At 51.6% G+C, this 21,749-nt stretch overlaps 12 protein-coding genes across 12 annotated transcripts; 7 read left to right on the plus strand and 5 right to left on the minus strand.

Moving 5' to 3' along the window:
* Positions 1–67: 67 nt before the first annotated feature.
* BD324DRAFT_650332 (hypothetical protein) lies at positions 68–2,401 on the plus strand (the record flags this gene model as incomplete). Its single annotated transcript, XM_022018131.1, has 4 exons — positions 68–181; positions 246–361; positions 400–654; positions 700–2,401. The coding sequence occupies 4 exons, from the start codon at positions 68–70 to the stop codon at positions 2,399–2,401; spliced, it is 2,187 nt and encodes a 728-aa protein (XP_021871774.1).
* Positions 2,402–2,433: 32 nt separating this feature from the next.
* Positions 2,434–4,304, minus strand: BD324DRAFT_579035 (AIR carboxylase-domain-containing protein; the record flags this gene model as incomplete). The annotated part of the gene is made up of 4 exons (XM_022013353.1): positions 2,434–2,637; positions 2,676–3,409; positions 3,451–4,233; positions 4,274–4,304. The coding sequence occupies 4 exons, from the start codon at positions 4,302–4,304 to the stop codon at positions 2,434–2,436; spliced, it is 1,752 nt and encodes a 583-aa protein (XP_021871775.1).
* Positions 4,305–4,456: 152 nt separating this feature from the next.
* Positions 4,457–5,787, plus strand: BD324DRAFT_589687 (RNA cap guanine-N2 methyltransferase-domain-containing protein). The gene is made up of 4 exons (XM_022013783.1): positions 4,457–4,918; positions 4,958–5,152; positions 5,199–5,369; positions 5,419–5,787. The coding sequence occupies exons 1-4, from the start codon at positions 4,492–4,494 to the stop codon at positions 5,715–5,717; spliced, it is 1,092 nt and encodes a 363-aa protein (XP_021871776.1). The 5' UTR covers positions 4,457–4,491; the 3' UTR covers positions 5,718–5,787.
* Positions 5,788–6,681, minus strand: BD324DRAFT_680670 (hypothetical protein). Its single transcript, XM_022019088.1, has 2 exons — positions 6,282–6,681; positions 5,788–6,238 (listed from the first exon to the last, which is right to left on the minus strand). The coding sequence occupies exons 1-2, from the start codon at positions 6,634–6,636 to the stop codon at positions 5,796–5,798; spliced, it is 798 nt and encodes a 265-aa protein (XP_021871777.1). The 5' UTR covers positions 6,637–6,681; the 3' UTR covers positions 5,788–5,795.
* Positions 6,682–6,752: 71 nt separating this feature from the next.
* Positions 6,753–8,566, minus strand: BD324DRAFT_623331 (hypothetical protein). Its single transcript, XM_022015568.1, has 12 exons — positions 8,514–8,566; positions 8,461–8,472; positions 8,337–8,422; positions 8,137–8,294; positions 7,915–8,095; positions 7,665–7,875; positions 7,505–7,620; positions 7,353–7,468; positions 7,188–7,311; positions 7,016–7,147; positions 6,879–6,968; positions 6,753–6,828 (listed from the first exon to the last, which is right to left on the minus strand). Exons 1-12 carry the CDS (start codon positions 8,534–8,536, stop codon positions 6,800–6,802), a joined length of 1,278 nt encoding a protein of 425 aa, XP_021871778.1. The 5' UTR covers positions 8,537–8,566; the 3' UTR covers positions 6,753–6,799.
* A 91-nt stretch (positions 8,567–8,657) lies between these two features.
* BD324DRAFT_399880 (AAA domain-domain-containing protein) lies at positions 8,658–10,008 on the minus strand. Its single transcript, XM_022012682.1, has 3 exons — positions 9,523–10,008; positions 9,246–9,484; positions 8,658–9,171 (listed from the first exon to the last, which is right to left on the minus strand). The coding sequence occupies exons 1-3, from the start codon at positions 9,583–9,585 to the stop codon at positions 8,793–8,795; spliced, it is 681 nt and encodes a 226-aa protein (XP_021871779.1). The 5' UTR covers positions 9,586–10,008; the 3' UTR covers positions 8,658–8,792.
* Positions 9,246–11,690, plus strand: BD324DRAFT_399796 (putative mitochondrial inner membrane protein). The gene is made up of 6 exons (XM_022012681.1): positions 9,246–9,919; positions 9,968–9,998; positions 10,052–10,393; positions 10,444–10,756; positions 10,805–11,042; positions 11,081–11,690. The coding sequence occupies exons 1-6, from the start codon at positions 9,732–9,734 to the stop codon at positions 11,499–11,501; spliced, it is 1,533 nt and encodes a 510-aa protein (XP_021871780.1). The 5' UTR covers positions 9,246–9,731; the 3' UTR covers positions 11,502–11,690.
* On the plus strand, positions 11,604–13,157 carry BD324DRAFT_623336 (ras family-domain-containing protein). The gene is made up of 8 exons (XM_022015569.1): positions 11,604–11,715; positions 11,771–11,929; positions 11,980–12,014; positions 12,091–12,095; positions 12,148–12,270; positions 12,364–12,591; positions 12,666–12,746; positions 12,804–13,157. The coding sequence occupies exons 2-8, from the start codon at positions 11,894–11,896 to the stop codon at positions 12,938–12,940; spliced, it is 645 nt and encodes a 214-aa protein (XP_021871781.1). The 5' UTR covers positions 11,604–11,715; positions 11,771–11,893; the 3' UTR covers positions 12,941–13,157.
* Positions 13,158–13,243: 86 nt separating this feature from the next.
* BD324DRAFT_623342 (hypothetical protein) lies at positions 13,244–15,795 on the plus strand. Its single transcript, XM_022015570.1, has 8 exons — positions 13,244–13,599; positions 13,659–13,866; positions 13,929–14,129; positions 14,215–14,337; positions 14,386–14,399; positions 14,459–14,465; positions 14,518–14,826; positions 14,881–15,795. Exons 1-8 carry the CDS (start codon positions 13,421–13,423, stop codon positions 15,352–15,354), a joined length of 1,515 nt encoding a protein of 504 aa, XP_021871782.1. The 5' UTR covers positions 13,244–13,420; the 3' UTR covers positions 15,355–15,795.
* Positions 15,796–16,357: 562 nt separating this feature from the next.
* Positions 16,358–17,899, plus strand: BD324DRAFT_641891 (hypothetical protein; the record flags this gene model as incomplete). Its single annotated transcript, XM_022017455.1, has 4 exons — positions 16,358–16,484; positions 16,544–16,943; positions 17,004–17,195; positions 17,281–17,899. 4 exons carry the CDS (start codon positions 16,358–16,360, stop codon positions 17,897–17,899), a joined length of 1,338 nt encoding a protein of 445 aa, XP_021871783.1.
* A 138-nt stretch (positions 17,900–18,037) lies between these two features.
* On the minus strand, positions 18,038–19,539 carry BD324DRAFT_650342 (NADP-dependent oxidoreductase domain-containing protein; the record flags this gene model as incomplete). The annotated part of the gene is made up of 11 exons (XM_022018132.1): positions 18,038–18,153; positions 18,192–18,258; positions 18,293–18,454; positions 18,498–18,597; positions 18,641–18,694; positions 18,746–18,876; positions 18,918–18,941; positions 18,984–19,095; positions 19,139–19,227; positions 19,267–19,414; positions 19,451–19,539. 11 exons carry the CDS (start codon positions 19,537–19,539, stop codon positions 18,038–18,040), a joined length of 1,092 nt encoding a protein of 363 aa, XP_021871784.1.
* Positions 19,540–20,324: 785 nt separating this feature from the next.
* Positions 20,325–21,674, plus strand: BD324DRAFT_641893 (hypothetical protein; the record flags this gene model as incomplete). The annotated part of the gene is made up of 6 exons (XM_022017456.1): positions 20,325–20,341; positions 20,382–20,498; positions 20,549–20,588; positions 20,649–20,783; positions 20,849–20,933; positions 20,986–21,674. The coding sequence occupies 6 exons, from the start codon at positions 20,325–20,327 to the stop codon at positions 21,672–21,674; spliced, it is 1,083 nt and encodes a 360-aa protein (XP_021871785.1).
* Between the last annotated feature and the right edge of the window lie 75 nt (positions 21,675–21,749).

Below are 21,749 nucleotides of genomic sequence, written 5' to 3' on the forward strand. Positions count from 1 at the left end.
ATTTTATGGAATTGAATTGGACATTACCTTCTTGACCAACAGACCCTCGACACGCGATGAGCAGAGCATGGCTGATAGAGTCCACTCATGGCTATTGAGATCCTTGATCATTCATGACGCAAAGTATGGAGCAAATCTCTCTCAGGCTGTAGAGTGTTCGACTTACTGTCAGCTCCTCAAGGTGAGCCAAGTCATCCTATGCTTCTTGACGCGCGCGCGTGTGTCCGCCCGCTGACGTTGATCAGTTCCACACGTATCGAACACCTCAACGCCCTCATACCCTGATTCAAGGGCGTATATCCGACTCGACTCATTGGGCAGACGTGATATTCGATTTCTTGGAGACGAACAGGCAAGAAGAGTGAGCTTCAGAAGCGTTGAGCTGATGCTGATCCCCAGACCTCTCTTTGGACTAGCCGGAGAAGCACTCACCACCCACCTACGGAGCGTCTTCTTGATCAGGTCGTTCAGATTCCATATCATCGAACCGAGTGCCTTAAAGAGTCCTCGTGTCGGTGTCACCATTCTCAAGTGGCAGGTCTACTCTGGAGATCGAGACGACCCGGTATTCTTCGACAACACCGTTGAATTGGGCTCTGATGCCGATGGGGATTACCGAGCGAAGAGAATTATGAACAAGTGGTATTACGGACAGTGCGTCATATTGGCAGATTTATACACCTGACCGATACCGTTCAGGCACGAACTGGACTCTCCGCATCTGACGACCGATAGAATGGCTGGATCCAGCCGCCAATCGGGCTCGCCTCAACGCGGTCAACCTAGATCGGACAGGCTCTCTTCAACACCTCCTTCTACATCATCGGGTCTACGCATCGTGGACCTTGAAACATTCCTGGCACCGCATCTTTCCAACGCTGCCAAGAAGCCTATTCCTGAATTCCTCTTTCATAATGTCTCTCAGGAGCAAAGGGAGGAGCTCAACTCGATACAGATCTTCGGCCTGCATCAAGATGATCTCGGAGCGGGGCCATTCGCAGTCAAAGACGGTATCCCGATCGAGTCTCAAGGGAACGGACAATCGAACGGACATGGCGACGCCGAGATCGAGGCGCACGCAACCCCATCACAACATGGAGAAGAGCCGAAAGGATCTCAGGCGAATGGGCATCCCAGAAACGGGGACACGAGCGTGCAAGGCGAAGGTGTGAGAGACAGTCATATCGTGTCCCCGCCAGCATCGAGAGACGGGCATCCTTCATCGCCAACTGGAGCTGTGGAAGAGTTTCAAGGTCATGAGCTCGCATCTCCCTCTGCTGTTGCTTCATCTGCTGCCGGATCCTCAATTCAGAGCGAAAGCTTTCCTCAACCTGGTCAACGCAATCGTCGTTCGCCGAGCCAAATCACATTTGAGCCTGATTTCGATGAGAGCATTGACGGTCCCCACCCTCCAATGTCCGATAGCGAAGATGATGAGATTCCTGTGCGAGCGCGTGCCATTGTGGGAATCAGACGCGAGCGGGCCTTCGACCCTCTCGGGTTTCCATCATCTCCGTCAAGCCACCCTGATCCTCCGTCACAGGCCGCACGCCCTGCGGAATCACCACCCTGGCCGAGTCAGCTTAGCAATGGCGAAGAGCAAACTCAAGCATTGGCGGCTGCTCAGTCCCCCCTATCGCCGTCGCCCTCTCCCTCTCCCTCTCCTTCACCCTCTCCTCCTGCACCTCCGTCACCCGTCATTGCCCATCGACGCGCATCAGGTATGCGAGCACGTCGAAGTCCCAAGCCTCGACACTCATCATCGAGAAAGGCACAGATCCTCGTGGAAGCTTCGGACCAATCTCACAACAAGACGACATCAGAGTCCCAGTCTCAGTCTCAATCAATGTCGCAGTCCCAAACCCTGCCGAGAGATCTGAGAATCGTACAGCGGGCCCCTGCAGATCCTTTGGTCATGTCTGAACCAACGATGGTCGTTGACGACGAGGCTGATGATCACGCCGATGACGAGTCTTCTCAACCGGACCGGAACGACTCTCCCAGACGGCGACCGAATCATCGATTCTCGACGGACCAACGCCTCTCAGACGAAGAGTCCGTCATTGAGCTTCCGGTGGACAAAGGCAAACGAAAGGCGAGGGAGGAGGAAAGTTTCATGTCAGTTCCGAGCCCCAAGCGGGCCATCAAAAAGTCTCGTGCCGATAATCAGTCGCAAAACGTGATCTCTACCGTCTCTGTGGCGCAATCTGTGGTTTCAGTCCGGGCCGTCTCATCGTATTCCCAACGCCCCGCCGCTCGCCCACCTAAGCTCGGAGGATTCAAGCTCAACTTGTCATTGGCCGTCCGCCACACCGATATTGCCGTGGAACGAGTCATGAAAAAGGCGCAACTCAAACGAGATGAGCTCGCACGACGAAGTGCTAGCAGAGTATTATCCTAATAAGTGCACATGCATGGTTTGAGAAAAAAATTCTATTTCTTCAACCTCTCGACATACTTGTCCCAACCCTCCTGCTCCAAGGTCTCGACTTTGCCCAAGACTTCCTCCTCCAAGCTCTTGGCGTAAGCTTCAATCTCTGCTGTAAGTGCAGGTGAAGCTGTGCCCAGAATACGGATGGCGAGAAGGGCGGCATTAGTAGAATTGTTGATGCCGACAGTTGCGACGGGTATGCCTCGCTGTAACCGTCAGCTTGTATCCTACCATTCCGACTCACAGGCATCTGAACAATCGAATAGAGAGAATCGACACCATCAAGTACGCTGGCCTTGACGGGCACACCGATGACCGGAACAGCCGTCTCGCTAGCGACCATGCCAGGGAGATGAGCCGCCCCTCCGGCTCCAGCTATGATAGCTCGTAGTCCTCTACTGACGGCTGACCTGGCATATCGTACCATACGCTCTGGCGTCCTATGAGCTGAGGTGATCGTCAACTCGTACGGGATACCAAAGTTGTCCAGAATTTTAGTGGCGGGGAGCATGGTCGGAAGATCCGAGTCAGAACCCATGATGATACCGACCAAAGGATGCGCATGAGAATGTCCCGACTTTGGCTCTGGAGCAATGGGATCGATCCATGAGACACTGGCATCAGGTTGAGCGAGAAGAAGTGTTCGAAGATGGGTGAAGAGTTCAGCATCTGTCAATGCCGTCAAGGTGATGTGTCCCATTTTTCTGGCTTTCCGAGATTCCGTCTTGCCATACAAGTGGACATTGGCGCCTGGAACGGACATCGCAGCCTCAGCCGTCTTGAGCACCGGATCCATTGATGATGATGAGCCGAGAATATTGATCATGGCCGCTGATGGAACACGAAGAGACGTTGAGCCAAGTGGTAGAGAGAGAATGGCCCGGAGATGATTCTCGAATTGAGACGTGTGGCATGCCTCGATGGTATGGTGTCCAGAGTTGTGTGGTCGAGGAGCAATCTCGTTGAGTAAAAGTGTTCCTACGACCATTTAGCATCTGTCCTTTTCAAGTCCGGCTTACCATCGGCCATCAAGAACATTTCCACCCCAAAGATACCTGCGCCCTCGAGCGTGCTGACGGCCTTTTCAGCCAACGCTCTAGCTCTGAGATTGACACCCTCCATGCCACCTGCCCTCAAAGGCGCCAGACACACTCTTAGAATACTATCCCTGTGCATAGTCTCCACTGCGTCGTAACTCCTGACTTCCCCCTCCTTGTTCCGAACGACCATGACTGCTACTTCTTTGACGAACGGCGCCCAAGCCTCGGCATAGAGTGGTCGATCGCCCAAGAACTCCAACGAAGCCTTGATAGAAGTCGATTCCACTTCTTTCAATGGCGAGTTGCCCCGCCCGTCGTAAGCCAATGTCCTAGCTTTGAGCATGACTGGCGTCCCTAATCTTTGCACCACGTTTCTGACATCCTCCTCCGTCGGGTCTGCTGGAAGCGCCTCAAAAGGCGCTACAGGTACCCCTTTCGCAGCCAAATGCTTCTTTTGAAGATACTTATCTTGGATCAAACGGATCGTACCGGGACTCGGCTGGACCTCACACAATCCCTCCCGTTCAACTTGTTCCAAGACGTCGGCATTGACATGCTCGATTTCGACAGTGAGTAGATCGCATTGCTTCGCGAGCTCTCGAATATGGGATTCAGATGTGAAAGGTCCATCGAGATGAGATGTGTTTTGAGGTGGAAGGAGAGTCTGCTTTGCCGGTGTATAGGATCCAGAATCAAGAATGATCAGTGGTATTCCAAGTAATGCAGCCGGGTGGGTCAACATGCGCCCCAATTGGCCTCCACCTGGTACGAGTCAGCAGAAACTGGCAGCATGAGAGCTTACCGAGGATCCCCACAGTCTTCGCTGGGTTCATGTTCGTCACTTGCTGTACTATGAGGAGATACACAGAGAGGACAAGCACCACCTGTTCAAGATTTCTGCGAATGTGCCGACAAACGGACATCACGTGATCAAGGCAGTCGCCATCATCAGTTCCAGCTGGCTGCAGCTGCTGGCGCGGCTAATGCTTCACAATCCACATCCCTCACGGCTTCCTGATCATGCCAAGGGCTAATAAGCAATCAAGATCGCTCTTTAGATCTCTTCCATACAACCTGAAGCAGTCGATACGATCAAAAGAAGGCGATACTCTGACTGCATTGGCTGGCGTGGGCGCTGATGGACTTCTCCGGACTCAACCTGATTCTTCCTCTGAAAATGGAGACACAACGCTAGCAGATGTCACGGTGAACATTGATTTCCACAATGAGGAGATCGGCTCTTCATCCACACCTTTGAGGCTCGTACACACCTCAGGGGTATCGTCAGGAACTCTTGAGTCGACCGTCAACTCTAGCAAGCGCAAACGCAAATCTAGAGGCGCACAGGATGAGATACTTAACCAACACTTGGGTCATCCCTGGGATTGCACGGGCTTGGTCGACAGGTATACGACTGCGTCTCAGGTGCCTGCAGAGCTGGTCAAGTGTAAGTCTGGCACGTGTGTGCGCGCTGATATGTGAACAGATTGGTATCAGAGGCAGTTTCTCCTACCTCAGTACGATTCACTGCCACTCCTACTCGACGACACCGGATGGTTCAGTATCACACCGCAACCGATCGCTGCCCATATCGCAGAACGATGTCAATGCGATGTGATTGTAGATGCTTTTTGTGGAGTTGGAGGCAATGCCATTGAATTCGCAAAGACATGCGAGCGAGGTGAGCATTCAAGCGCTCACTGCATGCTCATTGCATTGCACAAAAGTGATCGCTATCGACAACAATCCTATACGTTTACGACTTGCACGACACAATGCGCTCCATCTTGGTGTGGCTGATCGGATAGACTTCATTTTGGGAGATTTCGTAGATTACGCCAGGTCATGGCGAGCGCAAGGCGAGACCATCGATGTCGTCTTCCTGAGTCCTCCTTGGGGTGAGTGGCCGGATACGTACGTGTGTAGATCTTCGCCGACAATTTGCAGGCGGGGTGGACTACCTCCAATCAGGTCAAGATACCGGAGTTGATCCGTCCTACTCGCTGTCCAGTATCCTACCCGTTCATGGCAAGGAGCTCTTTGATATGTCTGCAAAGCTATCACCAAACATTGCCTACTATCTTCCAAGAAGCACCGACATTGCAGAGCTCTCACAGCTGGCTCCGGGACTTTCCTCAGTACAGCAAGGCAGAAAGAAGGAGTGGGTGGAGATTGAAGAGGAGTGGGTTGGACAGAAACTAAAGGCGATCACGGCGTACTTTGGCAGTCTGGTCGCAACAGAATAATGAGTCCCGATTCATGACTTTTACAACGATAAATGATGATGATGATGAATATCACAAAGTATAATGCAGAGACCTATGCTATAGATGTGCTCTCTCTTCCATGCTTTGCTCCAAAGAGGGTCCAACTCGATCCAATCGCATGCCATCGTACCAACATCTCCACTGTTCTTTCACCTTGATCCCTTCCTCGTCGCCTTCCGTTTCGCTCAAAATCTCTCTCCTCAAGGCCAGGTTTGAGGAGAATAGACCCTTGTCCCCTTGCATCGCGTGATTCCAGAGACACCCATTGACTTGCATGCCGTGACCCCCTTCACCGATCCCATCGAGTAAGAGCGACGGAGTCGTTCTACCACCCGGTAGATGGATCAACATCATCGGTGCGGGAGAATTGAGTGCTCGGGTCACGGCATCTCTCGAGAAACCAGATTGAGAGACCAGAATGGCAATCGTGCCGAGGTGGGAGTCGAGTCCTGGGTCATCCTCTGATTCGAGTAGTCTATCAGCTTGTTGTTGACTGAGCTCTGAGTAAAATACATGAGTTATGTCCACCACCTTTTGACTCACGCCGCAGTTTCAGACCCGCCATGACTCCTTCCAATTCTCGGACATCCCTCGGAGGAGTCTTGACACTCAACGCCTTGCATTGTGCAACAACCCTGATTCGGACCATATCTTCCTCAGGCAATGCTCTGCCCTTTCCTTTCCTGACTGCCGACGTGTTGTCCATCCCCGACCCTTCGCTCGAGCTGGATGGACCCGCTCGGAGCGTTCCTGATGGTAACCACCACCATCCTCGAAGGTCTATACCTTGATCTCCAGCACGACCGACTCTCGTTAAGGACATGTGCAGATGGTGATTCAGGAATTTCAAGGCGTGATTCTCGAACCGCGTCCCTATAGCAACAGTGCTGAAGGCCATAATGAAGGAATGCAAAGTAAGGATGCGAAGACTAGACAGTGAAAGAATGACAATCGATGGATATCCGAAACTTGTGGGGCTCCGGCAAATCTAGCAAGGGCTTGGCTGGGATGAGTGCAAAACAGTGCATACGATATACAACAGAGATGGTGAAGAATGGTTTTCAAAAGTCCATTGACTCCTCCTTAGCAGCTGTGATAGATTAGTTGTTGGTTTGCCCCCAGGAGAAGAAAAGAACTCACCCCGCTTGGCTCCTCGACTGTCACGTAAGATTGCCGCCACATGCTTCTCAAACATGTCCACATATGGCTTCAGAGAAGTGTGTTCGTAGTCTGGCTTTTGGTCAGCTGGCTCAGATCAACGGATGAGCATAGATCACCATCGGCCTTACGGGCTTCGCCCGAGTCTGGAGGGATGCGATCCAGTTCGTTCAAAAGCTCGCCAACTGTAGGGACTAAAGCAGGATCGAACTCGTCAACCAACGACGGGTTGACCGGCACACATATACGGCCTGGACGTAATTAGAGACTTGCTCGTTGTCTGTCCCTCACCGGTCCCTGGATGTACACAGAACGGCGCTTTGAGCAAGTGATTTCTATGTTTCGACACTTCCGCATCGATACGTGGATATGAGTACTGAAGGATGATATCCTCTAACGCTCTTTCGTATTTTCTCTGGAAAGCTGTCAACCGTGTTCGATGCTTGGTAGTCTCACAAATAAGGGCGAATTGGACGTTCTCATTTCCCCGACCAGCTTCATGACTTGCTCCCACTTGGCCATACTAGATTTGTCCGAATTTTTCCAGTCTGCCCTCAAAGGACCAACGACATCTGACGGTCAGAAGTATCGCTGCCAGATTCTCTCACCTCGGTCTGTTGGCAACAATGCCAGCAATGTTTCCCATCCTTGCTCCGACCTGAAACAATCCTGATCTCTGAGGCACACGTCCACAAACTCCGGTTTCAGCAGCTCGAGCGATTCCCTTCATAAGCGGTCAGCTGACAGATAAAATACAGCGAGACTCACTTCAGCACTGGATGCAAGCTGCCTTCATCCTTTGATCCCCTCACATTGACCTTCTTGGCCTGTTCCTTGCCTCCCTTGATGACCTCCATAAACGTCACCAGACCTTTCCGCTGATCATCCGTCAAGTCCAATGCAGCGGGATCCGAGATCCAGCAATGAATACCTCGACGTCCAGAGTAAACCCAGAGTAGATGTTTAAAGCCAAATGTCTCTGCCAATGTCAGCAATTGAGCCTGAGGATGATCCTTACCCCTCAGACCATGATCCAACACTTTGACAGCCGCAGCGATGAACCCCCAACAGCGTTTGCAGATCTTCTTGTCCGTACAGCATGTTCGAATCTCGTCGTAGTCTGTCATGTCGATATCAAAAACCAGTTCGCGCCGTTGCGGTTGCAAAGCTCCAGCGGGAAGCGTTTTTCTATCTCTCGGCTGGGTGTCGTCAGCGTGCTACAGAGATCTTGAAGGCTCACCCTTGCTGAATACTGTGGGCCGATCTCGAAACGCGAGGGATTCAACCGCAGCACTTCCCGCTTGAATTCGTCGGCGGTATGAAATGAGTTGTACCGAATGTAAACGTCGCCTTGAAGGGTGAATGCAAACTCTCGGTGCGTGTATAGCTTCGCCGGGACTGCAAAGCAGTCGGTATTAATTCTCAGCTTCAGAGACGTACCATGATCCTGGTTGAGCCAAAGGAAGAATGGTCGATACGGGAACAGTCGCCTGTAAAATGCATTCATGACCTGAGGTGAACTCGGGCTATGTTGGTCAGGACAAGGGCAGAACAAGCGTCTCACTCATAGTCGGCACTGGAAAGATAGTCAGTAGTTTCTCTCGATGCCAGACTTACTGCTCATTCACTGCGATCGCCATGACTGCCGCTACTTTTTGGTCCAAGTGACTGTATAGACTCACGATCCAACATTGACAGTCGCGTCGGATCGCGTTCAAAGAATTCGGCTTATGTAATACTACGCTCTACATAGATACTAGTGTTCGAAGATGATATGCATTGTGATAGCGATGAGCATCAGATACAACATATATGAATAGCTCCTGCACCCCGAACGCACAGGAGGAGTGTGAGAGATTAGATACATCCACACTTGGCTTGCGAATGTACATCGTCTCACCGCCCACGTCCTCCCAGTGCCGGCGCCGAGCTGAATCGAGGCCCACCCACAGGCTCTCGATGTCCGCGCTCGCTGATGCGCAATAATAGAGCTCTGAGACGCTCCGGTGACCACAAACCTCCTTCAGGCTGGTCGGCGTCTTCCAATTGTAGGATTCGGTCGAACCCCTCCACGAGAGTCGGATGCGGTGGCCGGTACTGATATTTCATTTTGTCAATGATATCCAGTCCATGTTCGGCAGTAGTGATCGTAGGATGATTGGTGCGTGATTCAAGTCGAGACTTGATGGCGCTTAAAGAGGTGTTCAATATGATGCACCAGGTTTGAGTTGGCATCGGTAAAGATCGAGCAATGTCCAGAAAATGTGCGCGTTGTCTAAAGGGCACTAGATTCAGCGGTCTGGCGAACCATGCAGCCAGGTATCACCCTGTATCCGCATAGAAACTGACCTAGCATCAAAGTTCATCCTGTCCACGACCACATTGTCACCAGCCAATAGCCCATCTCTAACGAGATCCTCCACCTCCTGCCGTCTTCTGTTAGGACTATCGTCCTGCGATGCTCTGATCCATTTCCGGCTGAAGGAGTCCAGATTCAGTGCGGGAGACTCAGTTACGAGGCACTGTGCCAGAGCTGTCTTGCCACTCGCAGGGAGTCCGACGAGAAGCAGGAGGATCGGGGACTGGTACTGTTTTGTCAGCGATCTGAAGGCGGCAGAATCCTCACTGTACTCGTTCTAGATTGACTGCTAGCGATAACTGGATCCAGACCTATCTGTTCATGGGACATGCTCCCATCAAGGAGACTATGACCAATGTGTGCCGTGCCAGCTGGTAGTCAGACCAGCCTAGTGGTCAAGAGTTCATCAATCCAGAGATGAAATTTGTTGACAAATTGATTTTTCCGTTTCCACATTTTTTCGTCAATCCACCTCCATGTTCAGGCCAAGACCAGCTACCGCTGGGCCGCAACAGCCAGAAGCTGGACCGTCGACTCAACAAGTGGTCAGCAAAGATGCTGCTCTGCATAATGACCAGGCGGATCCAGCGCTTGGTGCCGTAGTCGCCCCGCCTGGAGCTTCTGCTCCTGAAGGCTCATTCGTCTCCAGGATGATGGCGGACAAGTGAGCTGGTATCATGCTGCATCTGGCTCAGACTGACTAGATATGCAGTCCATACTTTTCCGCCGGAGCCGGACTCATGGTGAGCACGTCTTGCCAGCTTGCCAGGTTGCGATCAAGCTCATACTCGGACAGGGAATCGGCGTCGTCCTAGCGTCTTTGCGACGATCGATACGGCTCGGGGCCACATTTGCCCAACGTCGACTTCTGGTGACTTTAGAAATTCCGTCAAAGGATCGATCTTACCCTTGGTTTCTCGACTGGATGGCTGTCAACGCGCCTCAGCCAAATCCTGCTGAAGGACGGACCAGTCTCAGATCACTGCTCAAAGGCAAATCCCCAATGGCTCTTCCGAGTCACGAGTTGGCAGTTGAGACAAACTTTAAGCAGCATGAAAATGGAAGTACGGAGGCTGTGTTCAATCTAGTACCTGGACCAGGGACGCATTACTTCCGTTATGCTGGAGCTTGGTTCCAGGCGAGTTCCATTGGAGGATCATCGAGGCAACCACCTGACACGCCTTCTAGGTCAAGCGAGAACGAGATGCCAAATTGATGGATCTTCACTCTGGTACACCATGGGAAACCTTGACGTTGACAACGCTGGCTTCATCTCGTCATCTACTGGCATCTCTGCTGTCTGAGGCTCGAAACCTCGCTGAGAATCATATTGAAGGCAAGACGCTGGTCTACACTGCCTGGGGCATGGAATGGAGGCCGTTTGGCAAGCCTAGACGGAGGAGGCAGATGGGAAGTGTGGTGTTAGCGGATGGCGTCTCTGAGAGAGTGGAAGCGGATATCAAAGGCTTCCTAGGGCGTGGAAAGTGGTACGCTGAGAGAGGTGAGGCGGCACAAGTTTACATTGTTGAGGATTCTCATGGTGACTCAGGTATACCTTATCGGCGAGGATATCTTCTTCATGGACCACCGGGTTCTGGCAAGACATCGTTCATCCAAGCTTTGGCAGGATCGGTCTCCTACAACATCTGTCTGCTCAATTTGGCTGAACGAGGTCTGACCGATGACAAATTGAATCACCTGCTGGGGCTTGTCCCTGAGCGCAGTTTCATCCTACTGGAGGATGTGGACTCGGCATTCTCGAGGAGGGTTCAGACAACAGAGGACGGGTGAGTCGGCCTGGCGAATTTGTTGCTCATGTCGTCAGATTCAAGTCCTCCGTGACCTTTTCTGGCCTGTTGAATGCCCTGGACGGAGTGGCATCTTCAGAAGAGCGGATCATATTCATGACTACGAATCATCTCGATCGGCTAGATCCAGCACTCATACGACCAGGTAGAGTGGACGTGCACGAGCTACTGGATGATGCACATGGCGAACAAGCTCAGAGACTCTTCACCAAGTTTTACGGGTCTTCAGAGAGCGGAGAAGAGAGAGTGTGGCGCGAAGGTGAAGAGGTCTTGGAAAGAGAAGAGATCGAACGTCTTGGCAGTCAAGTGAAGGAGATAGTGGACGAGGCCAGAAGTCGAGGTCAGACCATCAGTATGGCGACACTGCAAGGACTGTTCATCCGTAGTAGTGCCAGAGATGGCGTGTCTGGTATAACCAGACTGTGCCAAGGCAATTGAATGTATGCCAAAGTGCCACTTTTGGAAATCTCCGTTGAATTCTCCGCCACGTTTCCGAGTTCGGTCAGTTGAAGGAGAGAGGCTAGGGGCGGCGCGCGTCCCAGTGTCACATTGTGTTATTATATGGGCTTATTATACCTCTCACTCACATCGTTGGGCTATCCTCTAATTGACCAGCCTATCGCCTGCAGCGCTTGACAAGTGCTTAGAACAGGTGAGCAATATCATCGAGGAGGTCTCAAGCTGTAAGACTGACTCGTCGCATCTAGTCTCGTGGCAAAGCTCGTCCCACTCAAATTCCCTGTTTCAATAACAAAGGACTGACTTAGCCTCTCTGATCTACATCTCTTCTTCGATCGTTAAAGCGAAGTCATCTGTAGAGGAAAGCAACCATGGCCGAGGGATCAAACTATGACTATCTGTTCAAGGTGAGCGACGAATGTTCATGTTTTGAGGCAAAGCGTCTGACCCACTTTAGGTCGTCTTGATCGGTGATTCTGGTGTCGGAAAATCGTGCGTGTGACTAGCAGCCGGGGCTGGGAAGATTTTGTGCTAACCTATGTGTGTCGCTTGATCGATGATCAAACAGTAATTGTGAGTAGCAGGGCATTCCCAAGCAGTGCAGGCACCAACGCAAACCACATAGTGCTATCTCGATTCACGCGAAATGAATTCAACCTCGAATCAAAGTCTACTATTGGAGTGGAGTTTGCGACCAGGAGTATCAACGTGGACGGAAAGACAGTCAAGGCTCAGATCTGGGATACAGGTGGGTCCTGGACGTGGCATGAGAGAGCTCGTCGACATGAGCCGTATGCCAGGGCTCAAGGATAGTTCAGTGGGACTGACGTCTCCCTCCCAGCTGGACAGGAACGGTATCGTGCCATCACTTCTGCCTACTACAGAGGCGCCGTGGGAGCTCTGCTAGTGTACGACATTGCCAAGCATCAGACTTTTGAAAATGTCATTCGGTGGTTGAAAGAGCTCAGAGACCATGCGGATCAGAATATTGTCATCATGCTCGTGGGAAACAAGAGCGATTTGAAACACCTTCGAGCGGTCCCAACAGATGAGGCTAGGGGTTTCTCAAGTGAGTTAGCTGGAGAATCGGACCACGTCTGGTGGTCCGCCTCGTGTGTTCCTGGAAGGCTGACAAATCTGCAGCTGAGAATGGCCTATCATTCATCGAGACTTCAGCTTTGGACGCATCCAACGTCGAGTCGGCATTCCAGAACATCTTGACAGGTGAGTTAGGTTTGCCCACACAGCCTTCGTGCGCGCTTCTGACGTCTCCATTCTCAGAAATCTACCGCATCGTGTCCTCCAAATCCCTCGAATCATCAGGAGACGTTATCCGTCCTTCCGGCGGAGAAACTATCCTTGTTGCTCCGACTGCCGATGACGGAGGTGCCAAGCAGAAGAGCAACTGTTGTGCTTGAGCAGGGATCGGTGCTGAGCGAGGGGACGACGCTCGATTAGATTATCTCGAAGTGTCTTCCTCCAAAGTGGGGCTCTACCCACCCGCTTATCTCATCTCGTGTCTTTCTGCTCTACTCTATGGGGTCTTCTCTCTATCTCCCCCGTCTCCATTCTCGGGGTTTTTCTGCCGTAGCTGTTACATTCGTGATCTATACAATGTACATTATATCATTGAGAGGACTCAGTGGTTACTGACTGAAATAGGTCCGAGCGCGGATTATTACATGACCTCCACTTTGAGTGTTCACTTTCCGACATTTTGTCCTCAACACTCTTTCTCGCACTCATCACACTTGCCATCCATTCTTGTGATCGACCCTCTCGCAAGAGCATTTTGACGTCTCGCAGGACTCGGGGTCAAAATCAACAGCTAGCATACAGTGTTTCGCCCGGTTCTACCATCCCTGAGCGTTTCCTCAGACCCGCTTCATTTGCTCGTCATGTCAGACGGGGCATCTACCGATCTACCGAGAATTTCTACCGAAGTGTCCGATGAACACCTCGAGGTTCCAGAAGCTGGTCCGTCAAGGCCTAAGAAGAAGTCTACAGTTGAGGAGATGAGGGCAGACTTGGCAAAGCTAGGACTAGATACAAGAGGTCGGAAGCAGACTCTGTGGAAGTGAGCATCCCCGCTACTTCAAAGGTGTGCTAGTGACTAGAGCTGAAATACCCCTGAAGACGTCTTGTCAAGGCTTTCCAACAGGCTCTCCAACTCCTAGACGAAGAGTCGATCTCTGAAGGCCACGACGGAGATATCGAGCCCGAGACGTCTACTCGAGAGGCGCACGACAGGGCTCGAGCTGAGAAATGGAAAGCGTTTTTGTGTTTTGATGTGGAGGCCACCTGCAGAGGAGGAAAGAAATTCAATTGGCCCAATGAGATCATCGTGAGTTCCCAGTACATGCCACGAGCGGCGTAGACGAGAATCCTGTCTGACAGCCTTGACAGGAATTCCCAATCGTCTTGCTTAAATGGGCGAGTGATCCCAGTATCAGCAGCTCCTCTCATCCCGGCAAGGTTGCAACTGAGCCACCGACAATTGGCAAAAGGAGGCGTTTGGCGAAAGTCGACACATTTCATTCCTATCTCAAGCCGATATGGCAACCTCAACTGACTGATTTCTGCACCACTCTAACGGGTATAACACAGGTGAGTTTCTGATCCTTCCACAACCAGCTGCATGCTAGAGGATATGGGAGCCAATGGCTGGCGACTGATGGACATTGTGACGTAGGAGACAGTCGACCGCTCGCCCACATTTCTCGAGATGCTACCGTCACTAGAAGCATGGCTCAATAAGCACGATCTATTGGACGAAGATGGACGGCTGAAGGACGCCATGTGGGTGACAGACGGAGTGAGTGTGTACCCGAGAAGAGGAACCAGGCTGAAATGTCCTTGTCAGCCCTGGGATCTTAGGTGAGACGAGCCTGCTGAGCGCGAAGATACGATTACTGACACGACTTTGTCATCAAAAGAGACTTTGTGCGTGCAGCAGACTTGCTTGACGGTGACGCGACCTGATGTTTCCTCACAGATCCCAAAGCAGCTTCATATCTCACCACCATCATCCGGGCACCCGCTCTACTTCTCCGCTCCATACCTCAACATAAAACAAGCTACACAAACCGTACTCACGGAATTGTTCCTGCGTGATGAGTATTCCAGGACACATCCCGGTTTCACCGACCACAATGCAAAACGTGGTGTCATCACTACCGCCCAGCGGATCAGTCACAAGACAAAAGCTCGCTGGACCGGACCAGATTATTATTTCACGATACCTGGACAATTGGAAGCGTTCGGTCTTGGCACTTTCGACGGAAGACAACACTCGGGTATAGATGTAGGTGTGGATGAGTGGCGGATGCTGTCTATGAGCTATACTGATCTGTGCCAGGATGCTACAAACATCTCCCGCATTCTCATTGCCATTTCTGAACGCGACGTCATCATCGAGCCCAACGCACGTGCCGTTCATCCGAATCATGGCAAGAAATGGCCGTGGATGGGTCCTCCTGGGGTCGTGAAATGGGAAGAATGGATGACTGACAACGAGGATCGACTCGCCACGATGGCTCTTCCTGCCAACGGACAGAAACGTGCGACCAAACCTGAGACTCGTTTGGTTTTGAAAGAAAATGCGAATGGACAGTTGATCAGTATCAAGTTACCTGTCAATGTGTCAGGAGCGGGCGACAATCCGGCTGTCACTCGGGTGGATGACGAGAAAGTGGCAAAGTCGGACAGACCGGCACAGACGCCAGACGCCACGATTATGGGAGGAAAGAGAGGTGGCGTACCCGACGGGAATCAAGAGGAAAATCGTCTCGGCGGGATCTGGAGAGGATGTTTAGAACAATCTCTGAACTAGTAGTTTCTTGGAGACTCGAGCGCACTCGTGTCCTCCAGTGACACCTCTCATCTCATGACCTGACGGCGCCATTCCTATAGAGTAACTGTAGCTATGTCGTCGATGATAATGATAGACCACAGAAGCAACGTAGTGTGAGACTCCGCATCCCAGCAGACGAAGCACTCGTTGAGCTTGAGCGAATCGTACAAAATGAGTCGCTGTCAAGCACTGAGCATAGGTGTCAAGCTGCTTCATGTTCTGGAGCTGCACGAACTAAGGCAATCTCTCTCGACCCGCTGTTCAAACGGTTTCGGGGCGCCGTATCGCCGACGTCGCCGAGAACATCGGCGACTCGACACGCTCTTATTAGTGGACCATACAGCTTTTAACACCCTTAATAAAAGTATGATTGGACATGTCATGAATGTCTCTTAAAAGAGCTATTTCACTTGGAGGAACTGCTGGCCAACCAGGACAGAATGGGACGTGTGCCTGAAATCTTTTTTGTCATAGGTGTGTGGCTCGCGTGTTTTCATTATCTTATCTCGGCCGACGAGAAGAGGGGTGGGTGGGACTGTGGCAGCTGCTTGCTGCTACGGTACTTTCCATCCATGTCCCTTTTCACAGCTTGTCCTTTTGAGTACCTACTTTCATACCCCTTTTCCTCTTCCCACTCGACTCGACGTATAGGACACGGGGACGGCCACATGTGCGGGATGATTCAGGACAAGTATAGGTCAGGGGAGATAGACAGATCCTGTGAAAGGCTGTGCCTAAACACCGGTGACAAGGCCATAAATAGATCGAATGAGCACATCCGACCAGCTGTGATGAAAAAAAAACTAAAACTTTTCCGGCAGTGGCTGAAGGATCTCATGAGTTACCCCAGCCAGTTACGTTTTGTCGTTTTGTCGTATAGACAGGCTGAACATGTTGAAAAAGGCTAGGAGACTACTGACAGTTTGTGATATTCCCATCCCCGCTTGCTCTGAAAGTCTCTCTGTCGCGTCGCAAAGCCAGCATGCGATCCGCAGTGACTGTATCCGTGTTATCCCTCGCATACCTGCAGCTCTCTGCAGCTCATGTTGGATGTAACGGACAAGAGTTGATTCGTCGGCAGACGGTACAGTCCGAAGGTCAGAGCACAAGTCAGTGACAAAAAGCTTCTCACGCTTCGAAAATAGAATGCTGAAGTTGTTTTGCCCAGATCCCAACACGGAGTGTCAAGGCTATAGTTATGCCCCGCTCGAAGCTATTCAACAGAATTATCCAGGTTCTTGGGTCACCGCCTCGATCCTACCCAACGATACCGAGGCTCTGGCGCTATACAACAAGATCAATACCGAAGTGACGGCACAATTCCCCAATATCCAACCTCACGGAACTCACAACGGCTCATTTGCAGGGGTGCAATACAATTCATCTGATCCTGATTGTTGGTGGACTTGGTCCAATTGTGTGACGCCAGCAGCGAGTACGGGTCTGCAGCCTGACTGGGCGAGCGTACCAGAGCCCGAAACGTTTGGATTGACTTTTGACGATGGACCGAATTGCGCGCATAACCTTTTCTATGATTTCCTACAGGAGAACAACCAAAAGGCCACCATGTAAGATCACACTCAGCACGATTTCTTCTTTTTTGCATCATGTCGCTGAAGCCGATCCAGGTTCTACATAGGTAGTAACATCTACGACTCACCTCTGCAAGGCCTTAGAGGATTTGCCGACGGTCATCATATCTGTGTTCATACCTGGTCACACCAATACATGACGAGTTTCACCAACGAGGTGGCATTCGCTGAGCTTTATTACACGCGAAAGATTATCACCGAGCTCTTCGGCGTGACTCCGCTATGCTGGTGAGTATACTGTTCTGTCATTCTCAGAATGCTGTACTGTCCATGCTGTACTCTCGCTGATACACCTTTCTCTTTCTTTCTGCAGGCGACCACCTTACGGCGATGTCGATAACCGTATTCGCGCTATTGCCAAAGGTCTGAATCTCACCACTGTCATGTGGGTCAATGACACTGCGGACTGGACACTCGATGAACCAAACACAAACAATTGGCCCACAGTCGATGCCAACTATCAATATGTGATCGATGGCGCCTCGAACGGCATGTGGAGTGAATTTGGACCGATCGTCTTGGCGCATGAATTGACCAACATGACCATGACTGAGGCAATGACATATTACCCAAAGATCAAAGCCGCCTTCCGCCACGTTGTTCCACTCGCTTCCGCCTTCAACGTGACAAGTCCCTATGCCGAAGGGAACGTTTCGTATCCGGATTTCAAGACCTACACCAGTGGTCAAACCAATCAGACAATCTGTCAAGGAAGGTGTGACGCCGTAGGGGAAACTACTTCCAGCTCTGCGACTAGCGCAACTGGTCAAATGACGGCGACAACTGCCAGTACACACTCGGCATCAGTGACGGCGTCTGCGAAAGCGAGTTCAGTGGTCGTGGCCAAGACTGGTGGAGCGAAGCGATCCCGATGGCTCTCTGGCGGGCTTACTATAATGATGGCCGGAGTGTGCGGTGTGATTATGCTTTGACCTGACATTGTAGCATTTATAGTTTAGATACGAGCCATATATAATAGTCCCACATTACACGACTACCTTCATACATTGTGGTCTGCGGTCTGCATTGCATTGCATCGAGATCCATACTTCTGCTCGATCGAAGATGGTCTAGATCCATTGAATTGTACCCAGCTGTAGAGCGTTGTTGCCGCCAAGGACACCATCGACGTGAGGATCTAAACCGCACGTATCGTATGGAGAGGGCTGTCGAGGGGGACTGATGGCTGACGAGGGTCAGTGGAGTTTGCAGGGAGCTACTGACCATCTATTGCTGTCATGTCTTCTCTGCTCAAGGTGGTGCTGAGGGCTCTGATGTTATCGTGAAGTTGCTGTGTGTCAGTTTTCGGAAGACCAGACGCTCACTTCTTCCGTTGCATATCCAGTGATGGGGAACACTCTTGGATACTTTTGAAACAGCCATGCTAGGGCTATGGGCGCGAAGCTGTCCAAGCCTTTGGCGTTCGCTATGCGTAGAAGGGTTTCACTGGCCTTGATGGAAAGCTCATCCAGCCCATTTTTTTCCGACTAGGTGTGTAAACTTAGCGTTAGGGGGAGAACGCGTACTCACAAGATCGTTTCTCAGTCTTCCGGATCCCAGGGCTCCAAATGGAACGACAGCCATTCCGTACATCCTGCACATGGGCAAAACATCTATTTCTAGATCTCGGCTGGCCGAGGATCAATCAATCACCCGCCCGTTCAGTAACTCACTTCATGACATTCCAATGGCCTTGATAGACTGAGAAGCGGGCTTGGCTTCGGGCCCTACAGCCAGACATCAAACCTGAAACGCCCAAATGATGAGATGAGGCTCACATCGCGTATTCGTTACATGCAGAAACAACCCAGGCAGGCAGATTTGACGCTCCGAGGTATAAGACTTTACCCTGCTTGACGAACGAGTCGAGTCCATCCATCAATTCGCTGATCGATGTCGTCCAGTCCCACTGCATCGTCGTCAGCACGCTTCTGTGCAGGTACCACTAACCCAGTGGATGTATAGGATGTCAATCTCATACGCATTAGCGCAGTCAGAGGCTTCTCTGCTACTCACGTAGTCTGTCTTGAGCTTCTTCAGAGAAGCGTGCAAAGATATGTGCAGACTCTTTCGAGCATTTCCAGCAAAATTGGCATATTCATTCTTGCCAATGGCGTGGGAACGATAGCTATGCTTTTCAGATGACTGCAGGGTGAGAGAGGCACACTTACTCGCTAGTAAACTTGGTGCAGATGACCATCTGATCTCTGTTGCCTCTTGCCTCCATCCAGTCTCCAATCCAAGTCTCACTCTGCTCATCCTGACAGACGGTGAGGGCCAAGCTTATTCTGACACTCACTGAATAACCATTGGCGGTATCTATGCTGACTCCTCCAGCTTTGGCCCAGCCATCCAGTAGTTCGAATGAGGCGTCTTTGTCATGAACAGCGGTATACTCTCCCCAGGTGGTTCCCACTGATATCCCGCCGAAGATTAAAGGAGACATCCTGCATCGTTAGCCATCAGTATGGACGACGCCCCACCTGACACCTGCAGTGGATGAGAGGACTCGCAGCCTGCCCAACTCAGTGGGCGGCGCAGGAGGTCTGCTCTGCATGTCCTTGAACGGCATGGCGACTGATTGGGGCAGCGATCACGGAGAGTACAGAGATCTCAAGTGCACGCAATCCATTCCTCGCCGCTGGAATTCAGAAGTGGAGGCGGAGGCGGGGTTCGCACATTCTGTCATTTTTACAGATGGACGGAAGCTGGTGAACGATCAGGCGCTCCGGGGACCTGATCTACTGTTTATGGGCTCAGTGTGATCGTGCTGCAGCAGATCAGCCCTTACAATATGGACTGAACAACGACATGACAGTCCCACAGCAGCAAACCTGGATGTAGTTATTTCGACAAGTCTGAGCTTGAGCAACGTCGTCGAACGGGCAGTTGTATCCTGTTGCAAGGGCTCGCGCGACATGCTCTGACCCGGAAACAGCATACAGCTGCTCAGTCTTCGGCACGACTGCATAGGATACGATGAATGGGTCAACACCATGCATGCGACTCAAGGCGGGGTCCCGTCCACTATTTTTCTGTTGAGGCCAGCGGGAACCTCGACAAGAGGATGATATCCTCACTGCGCGGTCTTCGCGTCGTGGACGCCCCACGAGCCTTGACCGGGACGGTAGTCCAGAGTCTTGTAGGCGAGACATTGGTGAGACGGATCACACAATGCAAGCCGACAGGGAATTCACGCCCCGGGATGCCACCATGATGGTACTAATGGATTTTAAACGCTTTTGTTCTAGTTTGCCACAACCAGAGCCGCTCTTTAAATCTTGCCGCTGCCATATGGTACTTGACTGTTAAACTGCTACTGTCAGACCACGAAACCACTGAGCAGCCTGTCCAGGCATGCAGGGCTTCAATAGGTGAGCAGCTGGTCCTGGAGCCCCTCTCACGCTCTCGCAGATACATTCCTCCGGACTATGATCCGAAGCAGAGCTCGACGCTTAACAAGCATCAGGGCAAGAAACATGCACTGGGAAAGCGAGCAAAGGATATTGACAAGGGGGTACTGGTAGTGAGGTGCGTGAAGTGCCTTGTCGTCAGCCCCGAGATGGCTGATCGGTGCACAGATTCGAGTTACCGTTCAACATCTGGTGTGGGAGCTGTGGCGTGAGTCATTTACGCTGTCATGGGAGCTGGAGAGCTGGAGTGATCTGACCACCTTATCAGTCTCACATCGGCGCTGGGGTTCGTTACAATGCTCAGAAGCGCAAGGTCGGAAACTATTTCTCTACGCCTATCTTTGCATTCAGGTGTAAATGTCATTTGTGTTCTGGATGGTTCGAGATTCGGACGGACCCAAAGGTGAGCCAGGAGCGGCGAGCGGGGAGCGCCTGGCTAGTTTGGATGCTGATACATTGTTCCCCCAGAACGCAGCATATGTGGTGGAAGAAGGAGCGACTCGGAAGGATGAAGATTGGAATCCAGAAGAGAATGGAGGATTCGCCGTTCACGGTGAGTGATTCACTCAGATCTCCCGCAAGACTCGACTGACAGACTCACGCAGATACCGAAGCACCTTCAGCAGCCGAACCTCCAGCAGACCCATTCGCTCATATCGAAAAGACTGTCGATCAACAGACATGGGCCAAAACCAAGACGTCTCGCCTGACGGAACTTCATCAAGCCTCTGATCGACTCTTTGGTGATCCTTATCGTGTCTCGTCGGCTCTACGGCGGAAATTCAGAGAGGAAAAGAAGGTCACGTTGGAGAAACAAGGAAGAGACGATGATCTAAGGGAGAGATACGGACTACATGAGGAGGTGGATCTAGGAGGAGAAAATGTCGATCTCGCCAGAGAAAAATGGGAAGCTGGACGTGAACGTGCTGGATTACCTGTGGAGAAGGAGCTCGATAACGAGGCGGAGGGAAGCGGAGTTGGTGATATAAGTGTCAGGGCTACGGCCGGTACACCTCGACCGAGATATAGTGCCAAAGGAAAGAATGGCGATGGGATTAGCTTTTCCGAGAGTCTTCGGAGGAGCACCGCGAAGAAGTATGATCCATTCGATTCACCAATACCTGGATCAAATGGGTCAACAGCGAATGGAGTCGCAGGACTGACAAGCAGTCTCAAGGTCAAGGGCAGGATAAAAGATCCTGGTCCCATAGGCATCAAGATCGTCAAGCAGGCGCAGCCGAGTGCTTCCGAGGTAGTTGCTGGTGGTCTGCTGTCGGGGTATGGCAGTGATTAGGCTGCGCTCGCTGGCAGCAAACATCGAGGGAGGCACATGTTGTCTTGCCGTCACGATGCACTTGTACTATGCTGC

Source organism: Kockovaella imperatae, assembly GCF_002102565.1.
Source record: "Kockovaella imperatae strain NRRL Y-17943 chromosome Unknown BD324scaffold_5, whole genome shotgun sequence".
Classification (NCBI taxonomy): domain Eukaryota; kingdom Fungi; phylum Basidiomycota; class Tremellomycetes; order Tremellales; family Cuniculitremaceae; genus Kockovaella; species Kockovaella imperatae.

Excerpts from the sequence above, each read along its gene's own strand:
- BD324DRAFT_399796 (XM_022012681.1), top strand. The coding sequence starts at position 9,732 with ATGTTCAGGCCAAGACCAGCTACCGCTGGGCCGCAACAGCCAGAAGCT. Across the intron at positions 9,920-9,967 it reads TCCAGGATGATGGCGGACAA|TCCATACTTTTCCGCCGGAG; the intron begins GTGAGCTGGTAT and ends CTAGATATGCAG. Across the intron at positions 11,043-11,080 it reads GTTCAGACAACAGAGGACGG|ATTCAAGTCCTCCGTGACCT; the intron begins GTGAGTCGGCCT and ends TCATGTCGTCAG.
- BD324DRAFT_623331 (XM_022015568.1), bottom strand. The coding sequence starts at position 8,536 with ATGGCGATCGCAGTGAATGAGCA. Across the intron at positions 8,096-8,136 it reads GCCCACAGTATTCAGCAAGG|CCGAGAGATAGAAAAACGCT; the intron begins GTGAGCCTTCAA and ends GACGACACCCAG. Across the intron at positions 6,829-6,878 it reads CAGTCGAGGAGCCAAGCGGG|CTGCTAAGGAGGAGTCAATG; the intron begins GTGAGTTCTTTT and ends AATCTATCACAG.
- BD324DRAFT_680670 (XM_022019088.1), bottom strand. The coding sequence starts at position 6,636 with ATGGCCTTCAGCACTGTTGCTATAGGGACGCGGTTCGAGAATCACGCC. Across the intron at positions 6,239-6,281 it reads GGCGGGTCTGAAACTGCGGC|AGCTCAGTCAACAACAAGCT; the intron begins GTGAGTCAAAAG and ends TATTTTACTCAG.
- BD324DRAFT_399880 (XM_022012682.1), bottom strand. The coding sequence starts at position 9,585 with ATGTCCCATGAACAGATAGGTCTGGATCCAGTTATCGCTAGCAGTCAA. Across the intron at positions 9,485-9,522 it reads GTCAATCTAGAACGAGTACA|TACCAGTCCCCGATCCTCCT; the intron begins GTGAGGATTCTG and ends CTGACAAAACAG. Across the intron at positions 9,172-9,245 it reads AGGATGAACTTTGATGCTAG|ACAACGCGCACATTTTCTGG; the intron begins GTCAGTTTCTAT and ends AGTGCCCTTTAG.
- BD324DRAFT_589687 (XM_022013783.1), top strand. The coding sequence starts at position 4,492 with ATGCCAAGGGCTAATAAGCAATCAAGATCGCTCTTTAGATCTCTTCCA. Across the intron at positions 4,919-4,957 it reads GCCTGCAGAGCTGGTCAAGT|ATTGGTATCAGAGGCAGTTT; the intron begins GTAAGTCTGGCA and ends ATATGTGAACAG. Across the intron at positions 5,370-5,418 it reads CTTCCTGAGTCCTCCTTGGG|GCGGGGTGGACTACCTCCAA; the intron begins GTGAGTGGCCGG and ends GACAATTTGCAG.
- BD324DRAFT_623336 (XM_022015569.1), top strand. The coding sequence starts at position 11,894 with ATGGCCGAGGGATCAAACTATGACTATCTGTTCAAG. Across the intron at positions 11,930-11,979 it reads ACTATGACTATCTGTTCAAG|GTCGTCTTGATCGGTGATTC; the intron begins GTGAGCGACGAA and ends GACCCACTTTAG. Across the intron at positions 12,747-12,803 it reads ATTCCAGAACATCTTGACAG|AAATCTACCGCATCGTGTCC; the intron begins GTGAGTTAGGTT and ends CTCCATTCTCAG.
- BD324DRAFT_623342 (XM_022015570.1), top strand. The coding sequence starts at position 13,421 with ATGTCAGACGGGGCATCTACCGATCTACCGAGAATTTCTACCGAAGTG. Across the intron at positions 13,600-13,658 it reads CGGAAGCAGACTCTGTGGAA|ACGTCTTGTCAAGGCTTTCC; the intron begins GTGAGCATCCCC and ends ATACCCCTGAAG. Across the intron at positions 14,827-14,880 it reads GACAACACTCGGGTATAGAT|GATGCTACAAACATCTCCCG; the intron begins GTAGGTGTGGAT and ends GATCTGTGCCAG.